This window comes from Pan paniscus, chromosome 20 (assembly GCF_029289425.2).
Source record: "Pan paniscus chromosome 20, NHGRI_mPanPan1-v2.0_pri, whole genome shotgun sequence".
NCBI lineage: Eukaryota > Metazoa > Chordata > Mammalia > Primates > Hominidae > Pan > Pan paniscus.
Genome location: NC_073269.2, coordinates 64453121 through 64475901, shown reverse-complemented (window position 1 = coordinate 64475901; position 22781 = coordinate 64453121). Strand labels below are relative to the sequence as shown.

Sequence of the window (22781 nt, the reverse complement as noted above, 5' to 3'; positions counted from 1 at the left end):
TCAGGACTCAGGAAAAGGACATCAGTACTTCTAGCCTTTTTAAGCCCTCAAAATAAGTTAATACTTCTATTTATCAAGTCTTCCACACTCCAGCACTTACAACTTTCTTCAAATAGGTCCTGCTCATTCTTTAATAATTGATTCTTTGGTATAACTTTTTAAAGGTATTAATGTATTTCGTATATCCATGTCAAATTTGATATTCCTGGTGTAAACCAAAGCTTTTTCTTTCTTTTTGAGATGGAATCTCGCTCCATAGGCCAGGCTGGACTGCAGTAGTGCAATCTCTGCTCATGGCAACATCCAACTCCTGAGTTCAAGCAATTCTCATGCCTCAGCCTCCCGAATTACAGGTGCACGCCACCACGCCCGGCTAAGTTTTTGTATTTTTAGTAGAGACAGAGTTTCACCATGTTGGCCAGGCTGGTCTTGAACTCCTGGCCTCAAGTGATCCATTCACCTTGGCCTCCCAAAGTATCGGGATTGAGCCACCCCAGTACAGGTGTGAGCCACCATACCTGGCCAAGCCAAGCTATTACTATGAATTTATTTTGTAATGTCATTTTGCTGAATCTTTTTTTCTTTAGACAGAGTCTTGCTCTGTCGCCCAGGCTGAAGTGTAATGGCACAATCTCGGCTCACTGCAACCTCCGCCTCCCGGGTTCAAGCAATTCTCCTGTCTCAACCTCCTAAGTAGCTGGGATTACAGGCGCCCACCACCACACCTGGCTATTTTTTGTAGTTTTAGTAGAGACAGGGTTTTGACATGTTTGCCAGGCTGGTCTCAAATTCCTGACCTCAGGTGATCCACCTGCCTCGGCCTCCCAAAGTGCCGGCATTACAGGCCTGAGCCACTGTGCCCAGCCAAATAGTATCATTTTAATAGTATTTCAGAAGTGCGCACCCCAGCACACATGGCTAATTTTTAAATTTTTTGTAGAGACCAGGAATTGCTATGCTGCCCGGGGTGGTCTCCAATTCCTGGCTCCAGCAATTCTCCCACTTCACCCTCCCAAGGTGCTGAGATTATAGCCTCCCAAGGTGCTGAGATGGGTGAGCCACTGCACCCATCCCTGTCTTTAATGGGAAGTTAAAAAATCTCCACTGCTCAGGGCAGTACTCAGATGCAAGTGGTCAATTTGTTCTAAAAAAAAAAAAAAAAAAAAAAGTCAAAGTTAATTTTAATATTTCTCCTAGGACTAATTTTGGCAACTCTACACTTTTCCAAAAATCTTTCCATGTTTTGTTTGTTCATTCCTACACTCAACAAATAATTACTGAGCACCTATACTGTGTCAGGAACTGGACCAGGAAGCAGTGACACAACAGGAAGGAGCTACCATTTCCATATGATCACAGTTATGGGCAGCACCTCCAAAAATTAATATAAAATTCCAAAGAAGTCTCCATGTCTTTCCACTGATGATCAACTGACACACAACCATGATTGTGTGTTCGCACTTGCCTATGTATTTTGTTATTTTTAAATTTTTATGCTCATCTTCTCTGTACTGTTCCAATTTTAGTATATGTGAAGCCAAAGCAAGCACACTTGAATTTTAAGAAATAGTTTATGTATATTTATATATTAAAATGTCATATACTTTAAGTACACACATGTGGTTTCAAATCAATACATAAAGAGGTTGCTCATTCTTTGTAACAGCTGTGCAAACTACTATAACTAAAAACTACATGTAAAATATCTGTACAGGTTCTTTTCCCCTGTATAGGTTTACTGGTTGGTTATTTATTCTTTACTTACTCAAAGTCATTTTGGCATTTTGTCTATCCAGAAAATGAGCTCTTGGAATACTTTTTTCTTCTCTATTTCTGACTCATTTATTATTCTTCTTTTTTTTTCTTAAAGCCATTTGTTCCTCTTTCTATAGGACTGTTGATGGTATTTTTCTTTCCTCCCAAAGATGTCTGCTTCAAACACTTAGTTTGTTTTCCTTCTTAATTACTAGTTAAGACATTTCAGACTTTGAAGTTATCCCTGAGTACAAGCCCTAGAACACAGGGAGAGTGATCCCCAGATAAGAGGATCACGATTTACACAGGTCTTAGAGATCAGATATGTGGGAGGTGGCAGAGAATGTAAAGTGTTCTTCAATAAAAGATCACAAAGCATTGAGATGACTCTGCTTCACTGAATTCCAGCCAAAACATGTTTGACAGCCACCCAACATTCCAGACTCAACCTAGTTGCCAAGAATGTGGGCCCCGCAGAGTTCTTTGTAGCACTCTCTCAAGATTTTCCTTTACCCTCTCTTACCTACCCTTTTGTTTCAAAGCCTGGCCTTGTATTCAGTCTTCTCTTTGAAGACATACTCTTGCCTCCTGCAACTTCTTCAGACATCTATTCACTCAACAGTATGTACTGAGTTCCTAGTAATTCAGTCATTGTGTTAGCAAATGGGGACATACAGAAGTAAAAGAACACCTGCTCTCATCCATATTTTAAATATTTGTTCTAGATGTTCAGGTCAGATAATAAGCAAATTAGAAGAGACAAGACTACATTTATACTTATCAGTGTTTTATGTAGGGTTTGCCTTCTCTACGACATGATATAAAAATAGGATGAGACATTTCATTTTTATTATTCAATGGGGTTCTTTTCAGTGTATATTTTTTTCGTTCTGTCACATAAGGTGAGAGTTAAGGCTGGTCATTTGTCTGCACATATTACATTCACAGGATGTTTGCCCATATGAGTCCTCTGATGCTGAAAACAATGAGGACTCCTACTGAAGGAGTTCCCAAAATGCTGTGTTCAGAGAGGGATCCTTGCCAGTGAGTTCTGGGACACCCGAAGGCTTCCCAGCCCTATGTTCTTAGGTAATCTCTAGTACAACTTCTGTGATGCTGAATAAGGGAGCTATGCATAAAACCTTTCCCACAGCAATTATATTCTCATGGTTTCAGAAGCTCTTAGATGTAATACTCAATGTAAGAACTTTTCCAGTATGAATCCTCTCAAGATAAGACTGAGTTAGGCCAGAAGTCCTTCCTCACGTGATCATATTTCTGAGGTTTCTTCCCTGTGTGAGTTCTCAGATGGTGAAAAGTTCATGAAAAGGACTTACTTCATTTGGGGTGTTTGCTGGTTAATGTCCCATGAAAGATGGCAAAGATATTAAAGAGGGCAAAAACATTAAAGAGGGCAAAGACAGGCTGAAAGTGAATTTTTTCAAACTAAACACATTTACTCCATCTTATTCTTGGATAAAAGAATGGTATGCTGTTGATCACTCTATAGCCTATGTGACCCTCTCAAGCTATACAAAGGATGGAATCTCAAGAAGAATTTGGCTTTCTTCCTCCCAATAAAACACTCGCCTCATCAAACTTATTTTTCAGACTCATGTTTGGTCTATGTTTCAAAAAAGCTGCTAAGTTCTTATTTGTAGGACTCATTTCCTACTTAACTTTGTTTTTTTTTCTGCAGTGGCAGGATCCCAGCTCACTGCAACCTCCACCTTCCAGGCTCAAGCCAACCTCCCACCTCAGCCTCCCAAGTAGCTGCAACTATAGACACACGCCACCATGCCTGGCTAATTTTTGTATTTTATGTAGCAATAGGGTTTCGTCATGTTGCCCACGTTGGTCTCAAACCCCTGAGCTCAAATGATCTGCCCACCTTGGCCTCTCAAAGTGCTGCGATTACAGGCATGAGCCGCCGTGCCTGGCCTCTACTTAACTTCTTGACAAGTAAAAAATGTAAAATGCCCTGCAGGGTTTCCTAAATCATGACCTTCATAATAGTCTCTTCCCTGCATTCCTTTCCTAATGACTAAATCTGTAATAGTTTACATCTCAAGTATTCCACCCAAGAGCCACATATATGGCAATGGTTCTTGAAGGGACATTAGTGAGAGCTGAAGATTCGAGTGCCACCTATTTTCCCTACATTGCTTACTGTCACAGCATCATTCCTCATTCAGTGCTTTCCTGAGGATGAATGCCATTTGTCCTAGCATTTGTTTCCCTTCTACTTAAACCACGGGTCCCCAACTGCCAGGCCATGAACTGGTACCAGGCTGCACGGCAGGAGGTGAGCGGCAGGCAAATGAGCATTACCACCTGAGCTTCACCTCCTGTCAGATCGGCAGTGGCACTGGACTCTCACAGGAGCATGAACCCTATTGTAAACTGTGCATGAGGGATCTAGGCTGCATGCTCCTTATGAGAATCTAATGCCTCATGATCTGGGGTGGAACAGTTTCATCTCAAAACTATCCCTCCCCACCCCAAGGTCCATGGAAAAACTGTCTTCCACAAAACCGGTCCCTAGTGCCAAAAAGGTTGGGGACTGCTGACTTGACTACCATTCTTGCTATCATGGGAAGCTCGAGAAGCACACAGAGTTGTCAAAACGGCCCAAGTCTAAACTCAATACCAGTTCTGTCCATTAATGAGACACACAGCTATGCCACTGTTGGGAGAAACTGACCACTTTAGAAGACAGTTCTCCATCTCACACTCACAGTAAAGCATTCCATTCTAAACACCTATGACTTCCACACGGATGTTTTTATGTGCTGTGTGGATCTCCTTCTTAGGTCTAAATAGGTGTATTCGACTGGATTTGCAAACCTTTGAGTGTCTCTATGGTGCCTTCTCATTCATCTGTCATTACAAGAATCAGTTAAGACATGGGACAATTCAAAAACTTCAATCAATGTGAAAGCTATTGAGTTATCCATACTATTAGTGTGTATATATATACAGACACACATATGTGTATATATATACACACACACACATATATGTGTATGTGTATGTATGTGTGTGTGTGTGTGTGTATATATATATATATATATATTTTTTTTTTTTTTTTTTGAGATGGAGTCTCACTCTGTCGCCAGGCTGGAGTGCAGTGGCACCATCTCGGCTCACTGTAACCTCTGCCTCCTGGGTTCAATCGATTCACCTGCCTCAGCCTCCCGAGTAGCTGGGACTACAGGTGCACACCAGCATGCCCCGTTAATTTTTGTATATTTATTTATTTATTTTTATTTTTTTTGAGATGGAGTCTCACTCTGTCGCCCAGGCTGGAGTGCAGAGGTGCTATCTCAGCTCACTGCAAGCTCCGCCTCCCGGCTTCACGCCATTCTCCTGCCTCAGCCTCCTGAGTAGCTGGGACTACTGGCGCCCGCCACCATGCCCGGCTATTTTTTGTATTTTTAGTAGAGATGGGGTTTCACCATGTTAGCCAGAATGGTCTCGAACTTCTCAGGTGATCCACCCGCCTTGGCCTCCCAAAGTGCTGGCATTATAGACATGAGCCACCGCGCCCGGCCAAAAAAAAAGATTAAAAATTATTTCAACATAAAAAGTAAAAAACAGGCCAGGTGTGGTGGCTCACACCTGTAATCCCAGCACTTTGGGAGGCCCAGGTGGGAGGATCACTTCAGGTCAGGGATTTGAGACCAGCCTGGCCAACATGGTGAAACCCTGTCTCTACTAAAAAGTCCAAAATATCAGCTAGGTGTGGTGGCAGGTGCCTGTAGTCCCAGCTACACAGAAGGCTGAGGCAGGAGAACTGCTTGAACCTGGGAGGTGGAGGTTGCAGTGATGTGAGATGGGGCCACTGCACTTTAGCCTGGGTGACAAAGTGAGAGCCTGCCTCAAAAAAAAGGTAAAAAACAAAACACAAAAAACACAGAAAACACAAACCCCTTATTTCCTCCCCTCAGCAAAGTCTAGGTCTTTACCAGACATCCCCACATCCTTGGCTAATGCCAAAAACTCAGAAATAATTTTTCTCCCTTGTCATACACACACACACACACCCACACACACACATATTTTCGAAACAAAGGCTGGAGTGCAGTGGTGTACTGCAATCTCAACCTCCCAGGCTGAAGTGATCCTCCTGCCTCCACACCCGGCTAATTTTTGTTATTTTTTTGCAGAGACTTGTATTCACCATGTTTCCCAAGCTGATCTCAAACATCTGGCCTCAAGCAATCCTCCTGCTTTGGCGTCCCAAAGTGTTGGGATTACAGGTGTGAGCCACCACATCTGACCCTTTTATCTCATATGTGATATAGATATAGATATAGATATAGATATATTTTTTGAGACCGTTTCTTGCTGTGTTGCCCAGGCTGAAGTGCAGTGGTACAATCACAGCTCAATGCAGCCTCAAACTCCCAAGCTCAAGCAATCCTCCTGCCTCAGCATCCCAAGTAGCTGGGACTACAGGGATGTAGCACCGCATCTGGCTTATTATTTTTATTTTTAGTAGAGATGGCGTTTTGCTGTGTTTGTCAGGTGGTCTTGAACTCCTTAGTTCAAGTGATCCTCCCACCTTAGCCTCCCTAAGTGTTGGGGTTCCAGTCATAAGCCATCACACCTGGTCCCTTTATCATATTTTTAAAAGAAGCGATGGACACATACAGGCACAGTCCTGTAGTCCCAGCTACTCAGGAGGCTGAGGTAGGAGAATCACTTGAACCCAGAAGGCAGAGGTTGCAATGAGCCGAGACTGCACCACTGCACTACAGAAGCCTGGATGACAGAGCGAGACTCTCAAAAAAAAAAAAAGGCCAGGCGCGGTGGCTCACACCTGTAATCCCAGCACTTTGGGAGGCCAAGGCAGGCGGATCACGAGGTCAGGAGATCGAAACCATCCTGGCTAACATGGTGAAACCCTGTCTCTACTAAAAATACAAACAATTAGCTGGGCGCGGTGGCGGGCGCCTGTAGTCCCAGCTACTCGGGAGGCTGAGGCAGGAGAATGGCGTGAACCCAGGAGGTAGAGCTTGCAGTGAGCCGAGATTGTGCCACTGCACTCCAACCTGGGCGACAGAGCGAGACTCTGTCTCAAAAAAAAAGAAAAAAGAAACAAGATAGTGACAAAAAGAATGTACAGTTGGACCTGTATATTCTGTGGGTTCCACATCTGTGGATTCAACAAACTCTGGATTGAAAATATTTGAGGGAAAAAAAAAAAATGAATGATGTGCCAAACGTGGTAGCTAAAGACGGTAATCTCAGCACTTTGGGAAACTGACGCAGGGAGGATTGCTTGAGGCAAGCTCGATACCAGCCTGGGCAACATGGTGACAAAAAAATATAAAACTTAGCCAGGCGTAATGGCGCACACATGTAGTTCAAGCTACTCAGGAAGCTGAGGCAGGAGGATCACTTGAGCCCAGGAGTTCAAGGCTGCAGTGAGCCATGATCATGCCACTACACGTCAGCCTGGGTGATACACAGAGTGAGACCTCAACTCAAAAAAATATATAAAAGATGGCTGCAAATGTACTGAACATGTGCAAACTTTTTTTCCTTGTCACCATTCCCTAAACAGTGTAACAACTACTTACACAGCATTTACATCATATTTGGTATTGTAAGTAATCTAGAGATGACTTCAACTATATGGGAGGATGTGAGTAAGTCATATGCAAACACTACACCATTTTATATTGGGGACTTGAGCATCTGTGGAGTTTGTTATGTGCAGGAGGTCCGACTTTACGTACGAAATATGTTAGACGCAGTCACCTACGAGAAATTCTTGATGGCTTGTTCTTTCACCCCTCTCAATCACTCACCTAGGCCCACTGAGTCCACCTATGAATCACACACACCTGATTTTCCCCAAATGTGCTGTTACTCTCAGGCCACTTATTACCACATGTTAGCAGGTATTACCAAGTATAACTGCGGGCCCTGCCTGCCTCCAATCTGTGACATACCACAATTCTTTCTTCACAGCCACCCAGAGTGAGCTGTGAAAAGCAATGTCACATCCCTTCATTTTACCTACTCCTAGTCCACTAGGCTCGAAGTGCCCCTCAAAATGCTAAGTTCTTTCCCATCTGACAGTCACCTCAAATGGTGCCTCCATGCCTAGAAGCTGTCTTCACCACCAATCCTATATGTCCACGGACTTATTTTCCTTCAGGAATTGGCTTAAATCTCACCCCTGCAGTGTCCCCTGACTAGGTCTTCTGAAGTAATTCCCCACTGCTCCCCTTCTTTATATCAGGCTTTTTTCCTTCTCAGTACATTTATCACTGTATCTGTGTAACATGTTTGTAAAAGGCCATCATTGTTTAGACTGTGAAGTCTAAGATGGTAGAGATTATGTAAGTGCTTTGGTTTATCACCGAAGTTTTTAGTAAGTATATTGCATGGGACAGAAAAGGCCCTCCATAAGTATCTGTGAGGTGGAAGAAGGAGAAGAGGAAGGACAGCATCTAGTTAAGGACTCTTTCTGTGACAGAGCAGAGATGAGTTGGACACCCATCACCTCGGGCCGAGACTGCAACAGTACCTCCTGATGAGCCTCCCCTCATGTGGCCTCTGACTCTGGGACACCAGCCTGAATCTGTCACCTGTGGAGTCAGCTCTCCCAAGATGTGTGGCACCCACAGTGCCCCAGACATCAGCCAGATTTAGGATACTACCAGATCATCCAGAAGTGTACGGCCTGGAGGTTTGCCCATTCAGGACATGGGTCCTCAGCTCCAAGAAGGATGAAACGCAGACTTGTCACAGCCTGAGTAATCCAGAGACATAAAGACCAAAAGGAAGATCAGGAGGCTGGGCCGGGCACAGTGGCTCACGCCTGTAATACCAGCACTTTGGGAGGCCGAGGTGGGCAGATCACAAGTTCAAAAGATCAAGACCATCCTGGCCAACATGGTGAAACCCAGTCTCTACTAAAAATACAAAAAATTAGCTGAGCGTGGTGGTGTGCACCTGTAGTCCCAGCTACTCTGGAGGCTGAGGCAGGAGAATCACTTGAACCTGGGAGGCAGAGGTTGCAGTGAGCCGAGATGGCACCACTGCACTCCAGCCTGGCAATAGAGTGAGACTCTGTCTCAAAAACCAAGGGGCACAGAAACCACTGCAGGCAGATACAAAGTACTTGCATTGCTGGAGACTTTGCAGATGAAATAGTTTAGTGACCTCTTTTGCTAACAAAGATTTTCAGTGAAGGGAATGGAAGGAAAAACTTTGAATGTGGAAACAAAAAACAAAATACTAATGCTGAGCCAGGAAGCTGAAATACGAAGAAATCAGAAACAGGGCCCCCAGAAAGGTTGGGGGTTGGGGAGAGTCACAGAGAAAGACTCTAGCCCTCTATTCTGTGGCAAACAGGTCATCACCAAGGATGGGGGTTAGGTGCAGATGTCACAGCTCAATACTGCCAGAAGTGGGCAGTTCTGATGCCACTTGCACCACAGCACAGAAAACAAAGAGAAGGGAAAGCATTCAGCACACTGATAGAAAAGCTGACCAAGCAAACACACAAAACCACCTCCACAACATAATTTATGAATACTGACACAAAAACCCTTTAAAAATTCAAGACCCCAGCAGCACGTTATAAAACTTCTATATCTATTATAATCCTATGTTAACTGCTCAAAGGAGAAGAATTGTGTGACCACTTTAGTATGCTCTAGAAGGGAAATAGAAGATATTACCGATTTTTATTCATCAGAAAAGACAACATGACTATTTGTTAATCCATATAAAACTGATTTGAATCAAAGCAGAATCTAGCATTAAGCTCATCAAAACCTAGAAACTTGTCCATTTAAGTCAGAGACTAGATACCGACTCTTTAAACTCTGAGCTTCACACGATTTTGGATATACTACCCATGATGAATACAACTACATGATGTAACACAACTGTTACAGATGATTAAAAAATTGGCCGGGCATGGTGGCACATGCCTGTAGTCCCAGCTACGCAGGAGGCTGAGGCACGAGAATCACTTGAACCCAGAGGGTGGAGGTTGCAGTGAGCTGAGATCGCACTGCCCTACAGCCTGGGTGGCAGAGGGAGACTCCATCTCAAAAAAAAAAAAAAGAGAGATAAATTTTTTTTTTTGAGATAGAGTCTTGCTCTGTTGCCTAGGCTGGAGTGCAGTGGCGCAATCTGGGTTCACTGCAACCTCTGCCTCCCAGGTTCAAGTGATTCTCCTGCCTCAGCCTCCCAAGCAGCTGGGATTACAGGTGCGAGCCACCACGCCCAGCTAATTTTTGTATTTTTAGTAGAGACAGGGTTTCACCATGTTGGCCAGAATGGTCTCGATTTCTTGACCTCATGATCTGCCCACCTCAGCCTCCCAAAGTGCTGGGATTACAGGTGTGAGCCACCGTGCCCGCCCGGCCAAAAAAGATCAAAGAATTTAAGAGCATGACAGGTTCATCTGGAACAACTATGCAAGACCATGAAGCAGGATTAACCTGATCAGGTAACAGTAATAATGAAAACCTAATTAAATGTAATACACATCCCAACAGGATTTTCCCAATGAACACTGACAAGCTGAGAATAAGTGTTCTGGAGAAATAGATCGCTAAAGCCAGCTAAGGCTTTTTCTTTTTTTTAAATAACAAGGGGAACTACTATATATCAAAGTACAGTAACATGGCATTTACTCAGAGACAGAAAAGATCAAGGGAGAGCCCATAGAGGCCTGTATATAAAGACAGCTATTTAATCCATGACAAATATGATATTTCCAATAAGCAGAGGATGAACCCCACCCATATATAAAACGAAATTCCAGATAAACTGAACTAAAAAGAAAAAAATTTAAGTGCTGTGATCCCAGCACTTTGGGAGTCTGAGTCAGGAGGATTGCTTGAGCGCAGCAGTTCGAGGTATATAACACATACCACAACACACTAAGTGTTTGGATAATCTACTTATATATGATACAGAATCTAAAACAGAAACAAAGACATATTTGAAAAGAAAAAGAAATTATAAAACTTCTATATAGAGACTACATAAAGGTAGACAATACATGGTCTGGGATATGATATTTCAATATTAACATCCAGAACATAGAGAATTCCCACAAACAAGAAAAAAATGAGAAAATATATGAACTCACAAAAGAAAAAATACAAACAGGCCATAGATTTATAAAATATGTCCAACTTGGTCCGTTGTGCGGAAAATGTGAACTAAATTGAACATATTGTATTTATCCCATCAGATCTGCAAACCTTAAAAAGACCATTACAAATTGCTGTTGATAAAGAAGAAAAAGAGTTGTCATTTACTTCAGCCAACTCTACGTAGGCTGAAGGATTTTTAATTTTTTTTTTTTGAGACAGGGTCTCACTGTCAACCAGGTTAGAGTGCAGTGGCATGATCACAGCTTACTATAACCTCAAACTCCTAGCCTCAAGCAATCCTACTGCCTTGGACTCCCAAACTGCTGGGATTACAGGCATGAGCCCCCGGTGCCTGGCCTATTTTTAAAGATTTATATATATATACACACACATCTATTTTTTACATATATATATATATATATTTTTTTTTTTTTTTGAGATGGAGTCTCGCTCTGTCACGCAGTGGCATGATCTCTGCTCACTGCAACCTCCATCTCCTGGGTTTAAGCGATTCTCCTGCCTCAGCCTCCCAAGTAGCTGGGATTACAGGCACCCACCATGCCCAGCTAATTTTTGTATTTTTAGTAGAGATGGGGTTTCACCATTTTGGCCAGGCTGGTCTCAAACTCCCGACTTCAAATTATCTGCCTGCCTTGGCCTCCCAAAGTGCTGGGATTACAGCCATGAGCCACCGTGCCTGTCCTATTTTATTTTCTTTATAGAGACTGGGTCTCAAACATCCTCCCACCTCAGCCTCCCAAAGTGCTGGGATTACAGGTGTGAGCCACTGTGCCTGGCCTTAAAGGATTTGAGATGGCAATTTGTCACTACCAGATTTTTAGTTTACAACATTGGCTGATCTTGTAGTTCCATATTTAGAAATCCAACCTACAGAAAAACCAACTTGTTCGTGCAAAAAAAAAGTGTGCAAGGAAGTTTTCTGCAGTAAATTTAATGTCCACCAAAAGAAGAAAAATCAAATGTGGACCACACTGAAGCTGTTAAGAATAAAGCAGAGGTCGGGCACAATGGCTCATGCCTGTAATCCCAGCACTTTGTGAGGCCAAGGTGGGTGAATCACTTGAAGTCAGGGTTTCAAGAACAGCATGGCCAACATGGTGAAACCGTCCTTTACTAAAAATACAAAAACTAGCCTGGAGTCATGGTGCATACCTGTAATCCCAGCTACTGCAGAGGCTGAGGCTGGAAAATCACTTGAACCCGGGAGGCGGAGGTTGCAGGGAGCTGAGATCACACCACTGCACTCCAGCCTGAGCAACAGAGTGAGACTCCATCTCAAGAAATAAATAAAATAAAGCAGACCAGACAGACACGGTGGCTCATGCCTGGAATCCCAGCACTCTGGGAGGCTGAGGTGGATGGATCACTTGAGCTCAGGAGTTCAAGACCAGCCTGGGCAACATGGTGAAACACTGTCTCTACAAAAAAACAATTAAACGGGCATGGTGGTACATGCCTATAGATCCAGCTACTTGGAAGGCTGAGGTAGGAGGACAGCTTGAGTCCAGGACGCGGAGGGTGCAGTGAGCTGAGATCATGCCACTGCACTCCAGCCTCGGTGACAGAGACCCTGTCTCCAAAACAAAAAGAAGCTGACTTGTCTGTATTATAACACCCCCAAAATGTGTATATATATTCACATACATTCACGTAAGCCTATATAAGAAAGTCTGGCTGGAAATACACACCAGGGTTACCAGTGATTATGAGGGGAGGGCAGTAGACAATGTGTGTAACAGACTAAGGGAGCCCCTACTGTCAACACAAGTATCACCTGCCACCAGCAACAGGTTCAGTTTCAACCAAGTAGGACACTGCTGACTGCGGAGCCAGAGAAAAACTTCGAGTTTGGTTCTGCAACTGCTCATCACAGCATCCCACCTGGGGTATCCCAATGTCTACTGCTTTTCCAAGATACTGGTCCCTGACTCATCAGTTGGCCCCTTCCCTGTGGGGGCTTCCCATGTCTGGTTCTCACCTGGAATGGTGTCTTGAGGAATTCCTCTCTCCACTGGCCAGAAATCTTCTGCCTCCTCTAACTGAGATACCACATCTGGTTTGGAAAGCTGATGTTCTGCTCAAAGGAAAAGAGACAGGGCTTGTGGGGGTCTGTGTTCATGAGAAAATGCTATCCTACTGCAGCACAAGCCGTCTCCAGCTTCTCCCCTGCTAAGGCACATGACTTCTGGCCTAGAGCAGTGAACACAACTCCATCCATCCCTGTTGCTGGCTTTCCTAGACTCCTTTGCCAAGCAGCTAAGGGGTCCAGTTCTGGTCAGCCAGACACAAAGGGAGATCGGTCAGCTGGGAAAGCTTTTGCTTTCTGGTTAAACATGACAGCTGCGAAAGGGCTACCCCTTCTCCTTGTTTCTGCCTTGAACACAGATGCAATGCTTGGAGCCACAGCTGTGCAATGACTAGGGGGAACATGGAAAGGTTCACAATAACCAGAGTTTGAAGGGACAGGCTTTTTTTTTTTTTTTTTTTTTTTTTTTTTTTTGAGACGGAGTCTTGCTCAGTTGCCCAAGCTGGAGTGCTGTGATCCGATCTCAGCTCACTGCAATCTCCTCCACCTCCCATGTTCAAGCAGTTCTCCTGGCTCAGCCTCCTGAGTAGCTGGGGTGCTCGGCTAATTTTTGTATTTTTAGTAAAGACAGGGTTTCATCATGTTGGTCAGGTTGGTCTAGAACTCCTGACCTCAACTGATCTGCCTGCCTCAGCCTCCCAAAGTGCCAGGATTACAGGCGTAAGCTACCGTGCCTGGCAGGGACAGGCTCTTTGATGCTACTCCTAAGCTGTTGGGACACTGGCATCGCATTGTCTGGAATTTCTGTGGTTTCTTTTTTTTTTTAATAGAGACACGGTCTATGTTGCCCATGCTGGTCTCAAACTCCTGGGCTCAAGCAATCCTCCTGCTTCAGTCTCCTAAAGTGAGCCACCATGCCTGGCCGGAACTCTTGTTGCAAGAACAATAAGCATCCACTACTGCAGCTGAAAACATCCCTCACAGACCCATCTCCCTGGTATTCAGGGAGGGATGGACTAGGCAATGATTCAGAAGTCATACTGAAAAGCTGCCCTTTTCCTACTGGTGCCCCTGCAGTCTGAGCCCAAGCAGACACATACTTCAGAGGTGCTACATTTGTGCTACAAAGCACAGATCCTTCTTGACCTGGAGGCCAGCCTTACCCACTGAGACCAGGTTCCTGTAGTTCTCCAGCATCACTTCCCTGTACAGGGACTTCTGTTTGAGGTCCAGCAGTCCCCACTCTTCCGGGGTAAAACCCAGTGTTACATCTTCAAAGGTCACTGGTTCCTAAAAATCCAGATTCTTGTTCAGCCACAGGCCATCCGCATCCACGACAAAAGAAAGACAGGGGAGGCTGACCAGGCCAGTGAAAGCACAGAATGGTCTACAAGATGACCCAAGGGCATTTTAGGAGTCTCATCCTGAGTTCCTGTCTTTGTCTGAAACCCCAAGCAAACCCAAGCTTGACTCTATTCAGGTTACAATAAGGAGAGCAACACATGAGATCTCTGTAGCATATGAAAATCTGTCCATTTTATTTATTTATTTATTTAATTTATTTATTTATTTATTGTTTTGAGACAGAGTCTCACTCTGTCTCCTAGTGGAGTGCAGTGGCACAATCTTGGCTCACTGCAGCCTCCACCTCCCAGGTTCAAGCGATTCTCCCGCCTCAGCCTCCTGAGTAGCTGGGATTACAGGCACATACCACCATGCCCGGCTAATTTTTGTATTTTTAGTAGAGATGGGGTTTCACCATGTTGGTCAGGCTGGTCTCGAACTCCTGACCTTGTGATCTGCCTGCCTCGGCCTCCCAAAGTGCTGGGATTACAGACGTGAGCCACCGCACCCGGCCCTATTTTTCTTTTCTTTTTTTTTTGAGACGGAGTCTCTCCCTGTCGCCCAGGCTGGAGTGCAGTGGCGCCATCTCGGCTCACTGCAAGCTCCGCCTCCCCGGTTCACGCCATTCTCCTGCCTCAGCCTCCCGAGTAGCTGGGACTACAGGCGCCCGCCACCACGCCCGGCTAATTTTTTGTATTTTTTTAGTAGAGACGGGGTTTCACTATGTTAGCCAGGATGGTCTCAATCTCCTGACCTCGTGATCCACCTGCCTCGGCCTCCCAAAATGCTGGGATTACAGACGTGAGCCACCGCGCCCGGCCCCCTATTTCTTATTCATTTGAAAATTCTGACTTTGGGAGTGGGGCGTATGCCTCCTAGGGAATTCTCTGAGCTGCACCATCACACCCAAGCCGTCAGCCCCTACCCAGGGCCCTGATGCTTCTTTCTATCTCCTTCACCTGTCAGGGATCCATCCTCACCTGTCTTTTCTACTTGTTATTGAACTCTGCTGCTGTCACCTCTTGCTTGATGCCAATTTATCTGCCGAAATCTAAACATAAGCCTGATCCCTGCATAGACCTTTGGGAGGCCGAGATGGTCGGATCACCTTAGGTCAAGAGTTCCAGACCAGCCTGGCCAACATGGTGAAACCCCGTCTCCACAAAAAACACACAAAAAAAATAAAAAATAAAAAAAATTAGCTGGGCATGGTGGCACACGCCTGTAGTCCCAGCTACTCGGGGAGGCTGAGGCAGGAGAATCACTTGAACCCAGGAGGCGGAAGTTGCAGTGAGCCAAGATCGCGCCACTGCACTCCAGCCTGGGCGACAGAGGGAGACTCCATCTCAAAAAACAAAAAACAAACAAACAAACAAAAGACCTGTCAATTACTCTTCCCAATATAAAGGATACAAGCAAGAGCCTTAACCTGGCCTTCAGAAGCCCCTACAATCTGGTCTCTATTCTAACTACACCCTTGGAAAACCAAGCAACCTGCGGTTCCACCATCACGCAGGATCTCTCATGCCCAACCAATCTCTACCCCCTCCCCGAGGTGCTCTGGAGGATGGGGGTATCTCAGGGAAGGTGGTATCTCACCACCATCCGCATCCTCCCAGGTGCAGTAGCGGACTCAAAAGCTGAAGGAAGCCTCTACTCACACAGGACCAGGCCGTCGGAAGCCTGGAGGCCATAGTTTCCTCCTTCTCAATGTGTCTCTGGTGGAAGTGGGCAGAGTCCTGAGGAAACCGAAGTTGGGAGGGGAGGGAGAGGCTTAAGGTGTCCGCTGGGGAGCTACCGCAGCCTCCGCCCAGGAACGGCTCCCTCAGCGGGAAATGACAAGTCCACCCAAACTGGAAAACGCCCAGAGTGAGTCATAGGACTCCCACAGGACTGGATAGGACCAGTTTTCCCCTCCCCGAGAGGACACCGAGCCTCCTCTGTCCCGCGCATCGGAGGGGATCGCCTCCCTGGCCCAGACCCCACGCTTCCGGAGGCGATCTGTTCTCTCCACCCCGGCGCCCCGAAAGCACTGTCTCCCCTCGGGGTTCCGGGTCACCGACCCCATCCCACAGAGCGGCGGGAGGACTGCAGGCACGGCCGGCTCAGGGTACCCGAGCTCGGCGGAAAATGCAGAGGCCGCGCTCGCCCCCAACTAACGGTTCCGGACCCGCCCAGCGCAGCCCCCGACGGACGCAGGTTTCGCGCGGCACTCACCCGGCGCGCGCCGCACAATGGCGCCCGTCGGCCGGCGGCGAAGTGCGTCAGCCCGCCGTCCCGAACTACAACTCCCAGACGCCCCCGCGGCGCGCCAGCTTGCCTCACCCAGCGGCGGCCATCTTGACTGGCCGGTTAGGGGCGGCAGGCGAAGCCGGGGACAGCAGGAGGAGGGTACTCGTCGATGTCTCTCGGCGCTCCAGCTGGGCAAGGGGAGGCCTCTGGTGAGGGACGCTAGGCCGCAGGGCCCCACACTAATGTGGGCGGCGACCCGAGCTGGGAGAGAGTCGTGCCCTGCCACGAAGGCGACCACTCTTGGGGCAGAGCAGAAGCTGGAGAAAGGAAAGGCGCTGGACAGGGGTCAGGCCGGAAGTGCTGAAATGGGTGATGCTTGGTTGGGTGGCGGTGGGGGCGGGATTAATTATGACGTCCCTTGGGAAGAGGAAGGGCGGGTAGGGCCGGAAGTGCAGGGGGCGGGCCTAACTGGCCGTCCATCTGGGTGGAGGGGCGGGGACAGGGAGGGCGGGGAGAATGTAGGAGGCGGGGCTAGAGTCCACGCAACTTTTGGGGAAGGAGGGGGACTGGAAGACGGAAGTCGCGGGGGGAGTGGGGAGAGGTACTGAAGTTCCACCAGTTTCAAAGTCGAGAAAGAAGGGGAGGACTGGGAGAGCCGGAAGTGTGCAGGAGTTGGGACTGACGGCACTTATGTTTCTGGGAGATGGGTCCTGCCTGAAAGTGAGGGTGGACAGGGCCAAGTGTCCACTCAAGGTCAGGGAGGGGAGGGAAACTCGGAGGACCGGAAGTGTGATGGGAACGTGGCCAAACGTCCACCCTAGTTCTGGGGATTAGAGGAAGGGAGTAGGAAGGTCAGGGGTGTGCAAGGGGAAGGAGGGAAGACTAGGTGGACCACAAGTGTGATGGGAATGAGGCCAAACGTCTACCCTAGTTCTGGAGAGATGATCAGGGCTAACTGTACCCCAGGCATTGGGGAGGAGGAGCAGGATCCTCTGCCTAGTGTCCCTCTGTGGTCCAGTTTGCTCCTGGAAGCTGAGGTGCTCATGTCTAGGGAGAGGAAACCTAAGTCTGTAGCTGTCCAGGACCTGCTGTGTGCCACCCATCCTTGGGCCCAGGGTGCTCTCATCTTCCTTGGGAGCTCAGGACAAGGAGGTATTCTCTTGACTTCCTCAAGGACCGACATTTGGTGTTTTCTTATCTTCCTTAGGTCCCAGGTCCTAGTATGGTCTTGTCTTCTTGGGACCTGAGGGTCCTAATGATCTCTCTCGGTGCTCAGGACCCTGTATCCTCTTTCTTGATATTTCCTGGCAGGTCTCAGCAGCCCTCTGCCTCCCTCTGGTGGTCGTGTACACTGCCTGCTAAACTTGTTCCACGGGTTGTTGGTTTTTTTGGTCACTGTGGAGGATCCAACCTCAGGCTACACATTGTTTAATTGTTGCTGTTAGTGTGTTGATTTTGGCATAGGAGTATTTACTCAGAGACTGTGCAGATATCTTATAGTCTAATAATATTTCATTGGATTTTTCTTCTCTATTATAGATACAACACCATCCCCAATTAATAAGTAATTTGATATCTTGTTTTTCCATATTTCAACTTTAAAAAATTAACATTGTATAGTCCTAGCTAGTATGACAGAGCTATGTTAAGTAGTCATGTTTACTAATAGTCTTGTTTTGTTCTGGATTTGAATAGGGATACGTCTAGCCCTTCATCTTCAAGTTTGATGGAGGCCCTTAATCACAAGGAAGCAAACCCCCTTGGAAATTCTTTTTTTTCTTTCTTTTTTTTTTTTCTTGAGACAGGGTCTTGCTCTGTCACCCCGACTGGAATGCATTGGTGCAATCACAGCTCACTGCAGCCTCCACCTCCTGGGCCCAAGTGATCCGCCCACCTTAGCCTCTCAAATAGCTGGGACAGGTGCACACCACCACACCTGGCTTTTTTTTTTTTTTGGAGACAGAGTCTTGCTCTGTCGCCCAGGCTGGAGTGAGGTGGCACAATCTCGGCTCACTGCAACCTCTGCTTCCTGGGTTCAAGCGATTTTCCTGCCTCAGCTGCCCAAGTAGCTTGGACTACAGGTGTGTGCCACCATGCCTGGCTAATTTTTGTATTTGTAGTAGAGACGGGGTTTCACCATGTTAGCCAGCCTGGCCTCGAACTCCTGACCTCAGGCAGTCTGCCCACCTCAGCCTCCCAAAGTGCTGAGATTATAGGCATGAGCCACCCCGCCTGGCCTCTTTTGTACTTTTTTGTAGAGACAGAAACCTCACTATGTTGCCCAGGCAGGTGGAAATTCTTCTAATGATTTCTTTCTATTTATATGGTATAGGATAAAACCTGATTTTTGATTAAAAGAATTTGTTTTTGAGACAGGGTCTTGTTCTGTCGCCCAGGCTGGAGAGCAGTGCTGCAGTCATGGCTTACTGCTGGCCCAACCTCCTGGGCTCAAGTGTTCCTCCCATCTCAGCTTTCCAAGTAGCTAGGACTGACTACTGGTGTGCATCACCACACCTGGCTAATTTTTAATAAATATTTATGTAGAGATGAGGTCTCAGTGTGTTGTCAGGGCTGGTCTTGAACTCCTGGACTCAAGCAATCCTCCCGCCTTGGCCTCCCAAAGTGCTGGGATTGCAGGCGTGAGCCACCATGCCTGACCAAAGATGTTTTGGTTTTCTTTTTTTGTTTTGAGACAGAGTCTCGCTCTTTCGCTCAGGCTGGAGTGCAATGGCGCGATTTCGGCTCAACTGCAACCTCTGCCTACCGGATTCAAGTGATTCTCCCTGCCTCAGCCTCCTGAGTAGCCGGGTGTGCCACCATGCCCGGCTAATTTTTGTATTTTTAGTAGAGATGGGGATTTGCCATGTTGGCCAGGCTGGTCTCGAACTCCTGACCTCAGAGGATCCACCCACCTCGGCCCCACAAAGTGCTGGGATTACAGGCTTGAGCCACTGCGCCCAACCTAAAGATGGTTTTATATAAGCATATTATTGAAGATTGATTTATGAGAGCCATTTTAATTCAACTTTTAATAATTGCATACTCTTTTCCTGTTTAGCAAATTAAATATGCTGTTTATTGTAATTTGTAAAATAAAAATGACTTCTGAAGAAATGTTAACTATTAAACATGTAAAATGTTGAAAAAATGTTATTCATCGTTGTTGGATTTAGACAGTGCCTCGATTGCTTGTTCAAAACCTTCTGGGCCAGATGTATTTTGGAATTCATGATCATTTGGATTTTAGTAGGATGGTAATGTATTTACACCATACAGTGTGTAAATCCCTAAGAGGTCTGGGGTAGCACCTGCCATCAAACACATGAGTATATCTGTAGCAAAATACAAGAAGATTTACACTAGGTGGAAGAGAGGCAAAATATAAATAGCCTTGTTCATATAAATTTTGCAGACTCATAACAGGGAGAAATTTTCTGTTAGAAAATATCTGGAATTTTGAATTACATAGAAGGCATTATGGATCATAAGTGAAAATGTGTGTTGTAGAAATAGTAGTTATTTCATTCAATTGCAAAGTTTAATTTTTACTTTTTCTCTCTTAATATAGTCTGCATAGGGCCAGGTGCGGTGGCTCACACCTGTAATCCCAGCACTTTGGGAGGCTGAGGTGGGTGGATCACCTGAGGTCAGGAGTTCGAGACCAACCTGGCCAACATGGTGAAACCCCGTCTCTACTAAAGGGGGCTCCATCTCAAATATATATATATTCCACATAGTCAGGCATAGGTTTATTGAGATACTGAGTTATTTAAATATATTAATATTTTTCCATGTGCTTTTTTTTTTTGAGATGGAGTTTTGCTCTTGTTGCCCAGGCTGGAGTGCAATGGCACTGCAACCTCCGCCTCTGCCTCCCGGGTTCTAGCGGTTCTCCTGCGTCATTCTCCCTAATAGCTGTGATTACAGGCAGATGCCACGACGCCCAGCTAATTTTTATATTTTTAGTAGAGACAGGGTTTCACCATGTTGGTCAGGCTAGTTTTGAACTTCTGACCTCAGGTGATCTGCCCATTATGGCCTCCCAAAGTGCTGGGATTACAGGAGTGAGCCACTGCCCCTGGCCCCATATGCTTTTTTAAATCAATGGTCTACTGTTGGTTTAAATTAAACAACATATGGCTGGGCGCAGTGGCTCACGCCTGTAATCCCAGCACTTTGGGAGGCCAAGGCGGGCAGATCATGAGGTCAGGAGATCGAGACCATCCTGGCTAACATGGTGAAACCCCGTCTCTACTAAAAATACAAAAATTAGCCGAGCATGGTGGCGGGCGCCTGTAGTCCCCGCTACTCGGGAGGCTGAGACAGGAGAATGGCATGATCCCAGAAGGTGGAGCTTTCAGTGAGCCGAGTTTGTGCCACTGCCTTCCAGCCTGGGTGACACAGCGAGACTCCATCTCAAAATAAATAAATGAATAAATAAATAATAAATAAACAACATATGACTAAGAATAAAATATGTAAAGCTATAAGTTGGCCCAAACCACTATGGCAGCTGGACCATTATGGCAGCTAGTGGTGTTCAACTGAGTCCTAAGCCAGCTGTGCAACTGAATCATGGACCCAGGATTTGATCTCCACTCATCATTCTCTGTCTCTGTTTCATCACACAGAGCATCTCAAATTGTTCCATGTAAAGGGGGACACATTTTAAAATCATTTTTAAAAAGAAGAAAGATGTGTCTTTCCATCTTTGAAATGTGAGCTTTGAGGACACCTCTCTGAACTTCTGAGAGCTTGGGAACGTAAGGTTACAGAAGTATGGATAAATTAATGTGCATTTGAACTATAAATTATTAATATCATAGCTTTTTTCCCAGAAAAGAGGCTCTTTAGTTACTGCTGCTCATTCATTCTTTGCCTGTTTTCCCCAACATCAAAGGTAAACTCACCATCAAGATAATCCACACTGGACATAACACATGGGGGAAAGGCTAAGAATTTGGGCTCTGAGCAGAGGCCGATCACAAACAACCTCCAGAAAACGGCCTGCCTCAAAGAGGAATGCAGGAAGTCCACAGAATGCCGGACAAACCAGTGAGGCAGGTTTGGAATAATCTAGTACATGCCTTTGCACCCTGTATCCGTTAAAGGCATGTTTGGTTGGAAATAAATAAAAACCCAAATAACCAACGCCGTTTTCCCACAAAGAAAATCTGCAAGTATAGGTCTTTTCTGGTGCTGGTTAAGCTGCCCACTGAAGTCACGGAGGATGAGGCTCACTCTTTCCCTCTTGCTGTCCTTAGTGTGGGGCATCTTTTCTTTAGGCCAGTAGGATGTAGACAAGGAACAAGCCAGCCACACACCTCCTGCTAGTCCTGAACACCACCCATCTCAATATTTCCTGCCTTAGGAAATCGACCTTTTCTTCTCTGCTGAGAACTGACTCCTGTCTCTCTTCTTGAGTCTTTTTCTTGTTTACTCCTCTATTCAGTAACCGTGGAGGATACACACATCGAAAATGACAGAAATCTGCTCTCAGCAATGCTGAACATTTTCCAGATATTCTTGTTACTACAAATAAAGTATGAGGCCAGGCTCATACCTATAATCCCAGCACTTTGGGAGGCCAAGGCGGGAGGGTCACTTGAGCTCAGGAGTTCAAGACCAGCCTGAGCAACGTAGCAAAACCTCGTCTGTATTAAAGCAAAAAACGTAGCTGGATGTGGTGGCACACTCCTGTAGTCTTAGCTACACAAGAGGCTGAAGTAGGAGGATCATGAGCTAAGGAAGTTGAAGCTGCAGTGAGCCCTGATTATGCCACTGCACTCCAGCCTGGGCGACAGAGCTTGAACTTGTCTTAATAAATCAATCAATCTGATATGAAATAGACCTGAGTGCTGTAATGATTGGGAAAGGAAACCTAAAAATGCATTATTAACATTAACATACTTTAAAAACCCAATTGAAAACTTTAAAAATCAAGATTACAATAAGCTAGGCAGAATACAAAAGATGGACAAATCAACACCACAAAGCAATGCACAAAATCTATACCTGCAGCAAGTATATTGAAATGGAGGTTCCTGTCACAATAGAATCATAAAAACATAAAATGTCTGAAATTAGTTTGTTGGGAAATGTGAAGATAAGTTTTGGAAGAATTACAAGTAAACTTACATAAATGAAAATGCTTATCAAGTTCAAGGATAGATGGCCAATGAGTAAAGTGTCAGTTACCCAAATTCATCACTAGATACAATGAAAGAGCACATAGGATTATAACAGAGCCTTTTGGGAGGCTTGAC

At 45.8% G+C, this 22781-nt stretch overlaps 1 protein-coding gene across 6 annotated transcripts in view; it reads right to left on the bottom strand.

The window, feature by feature from the left end:
- The window catches only part of ZNF274 (zinc finger protein 274), a 58721-nt gene that overhangs the window by 13669 nt on the left and 22271 nt on the right, over positions 1-22781 (bottom strand). The window contains exons 1-4 of one of the 6 annotated variants that reach the window (XM_008969689.4): positions 16501-16632; positions 15945-16022; positions 14103-14229; positions 12892-12987 (exon numbers count right to left, since the gene is read on the bottom strand). The exons of 1 other annotated variant lie outside the window; for it this stretch is intronic. In XM_008969689.4, coding sequence (XP_008967937.1) covers positions 12892-12987; positions 14103-14229; positions 15945-15977 — 256 coding nt within the window. In that variant the 5' untranslated portion in view covers positions 15978-16022; positions 16501-16632. Of the gene's footprint in view, positions 1-12891; positions 12988-14102; positions 14230-15944; positions 19704-22781 lie in introns of those variants that run through there. 4 more of the 6 variants (XM_008969690.6, XM_034944242.3, XM_008969693.4 and 1 more) reach the window with 4 other exon arrangements.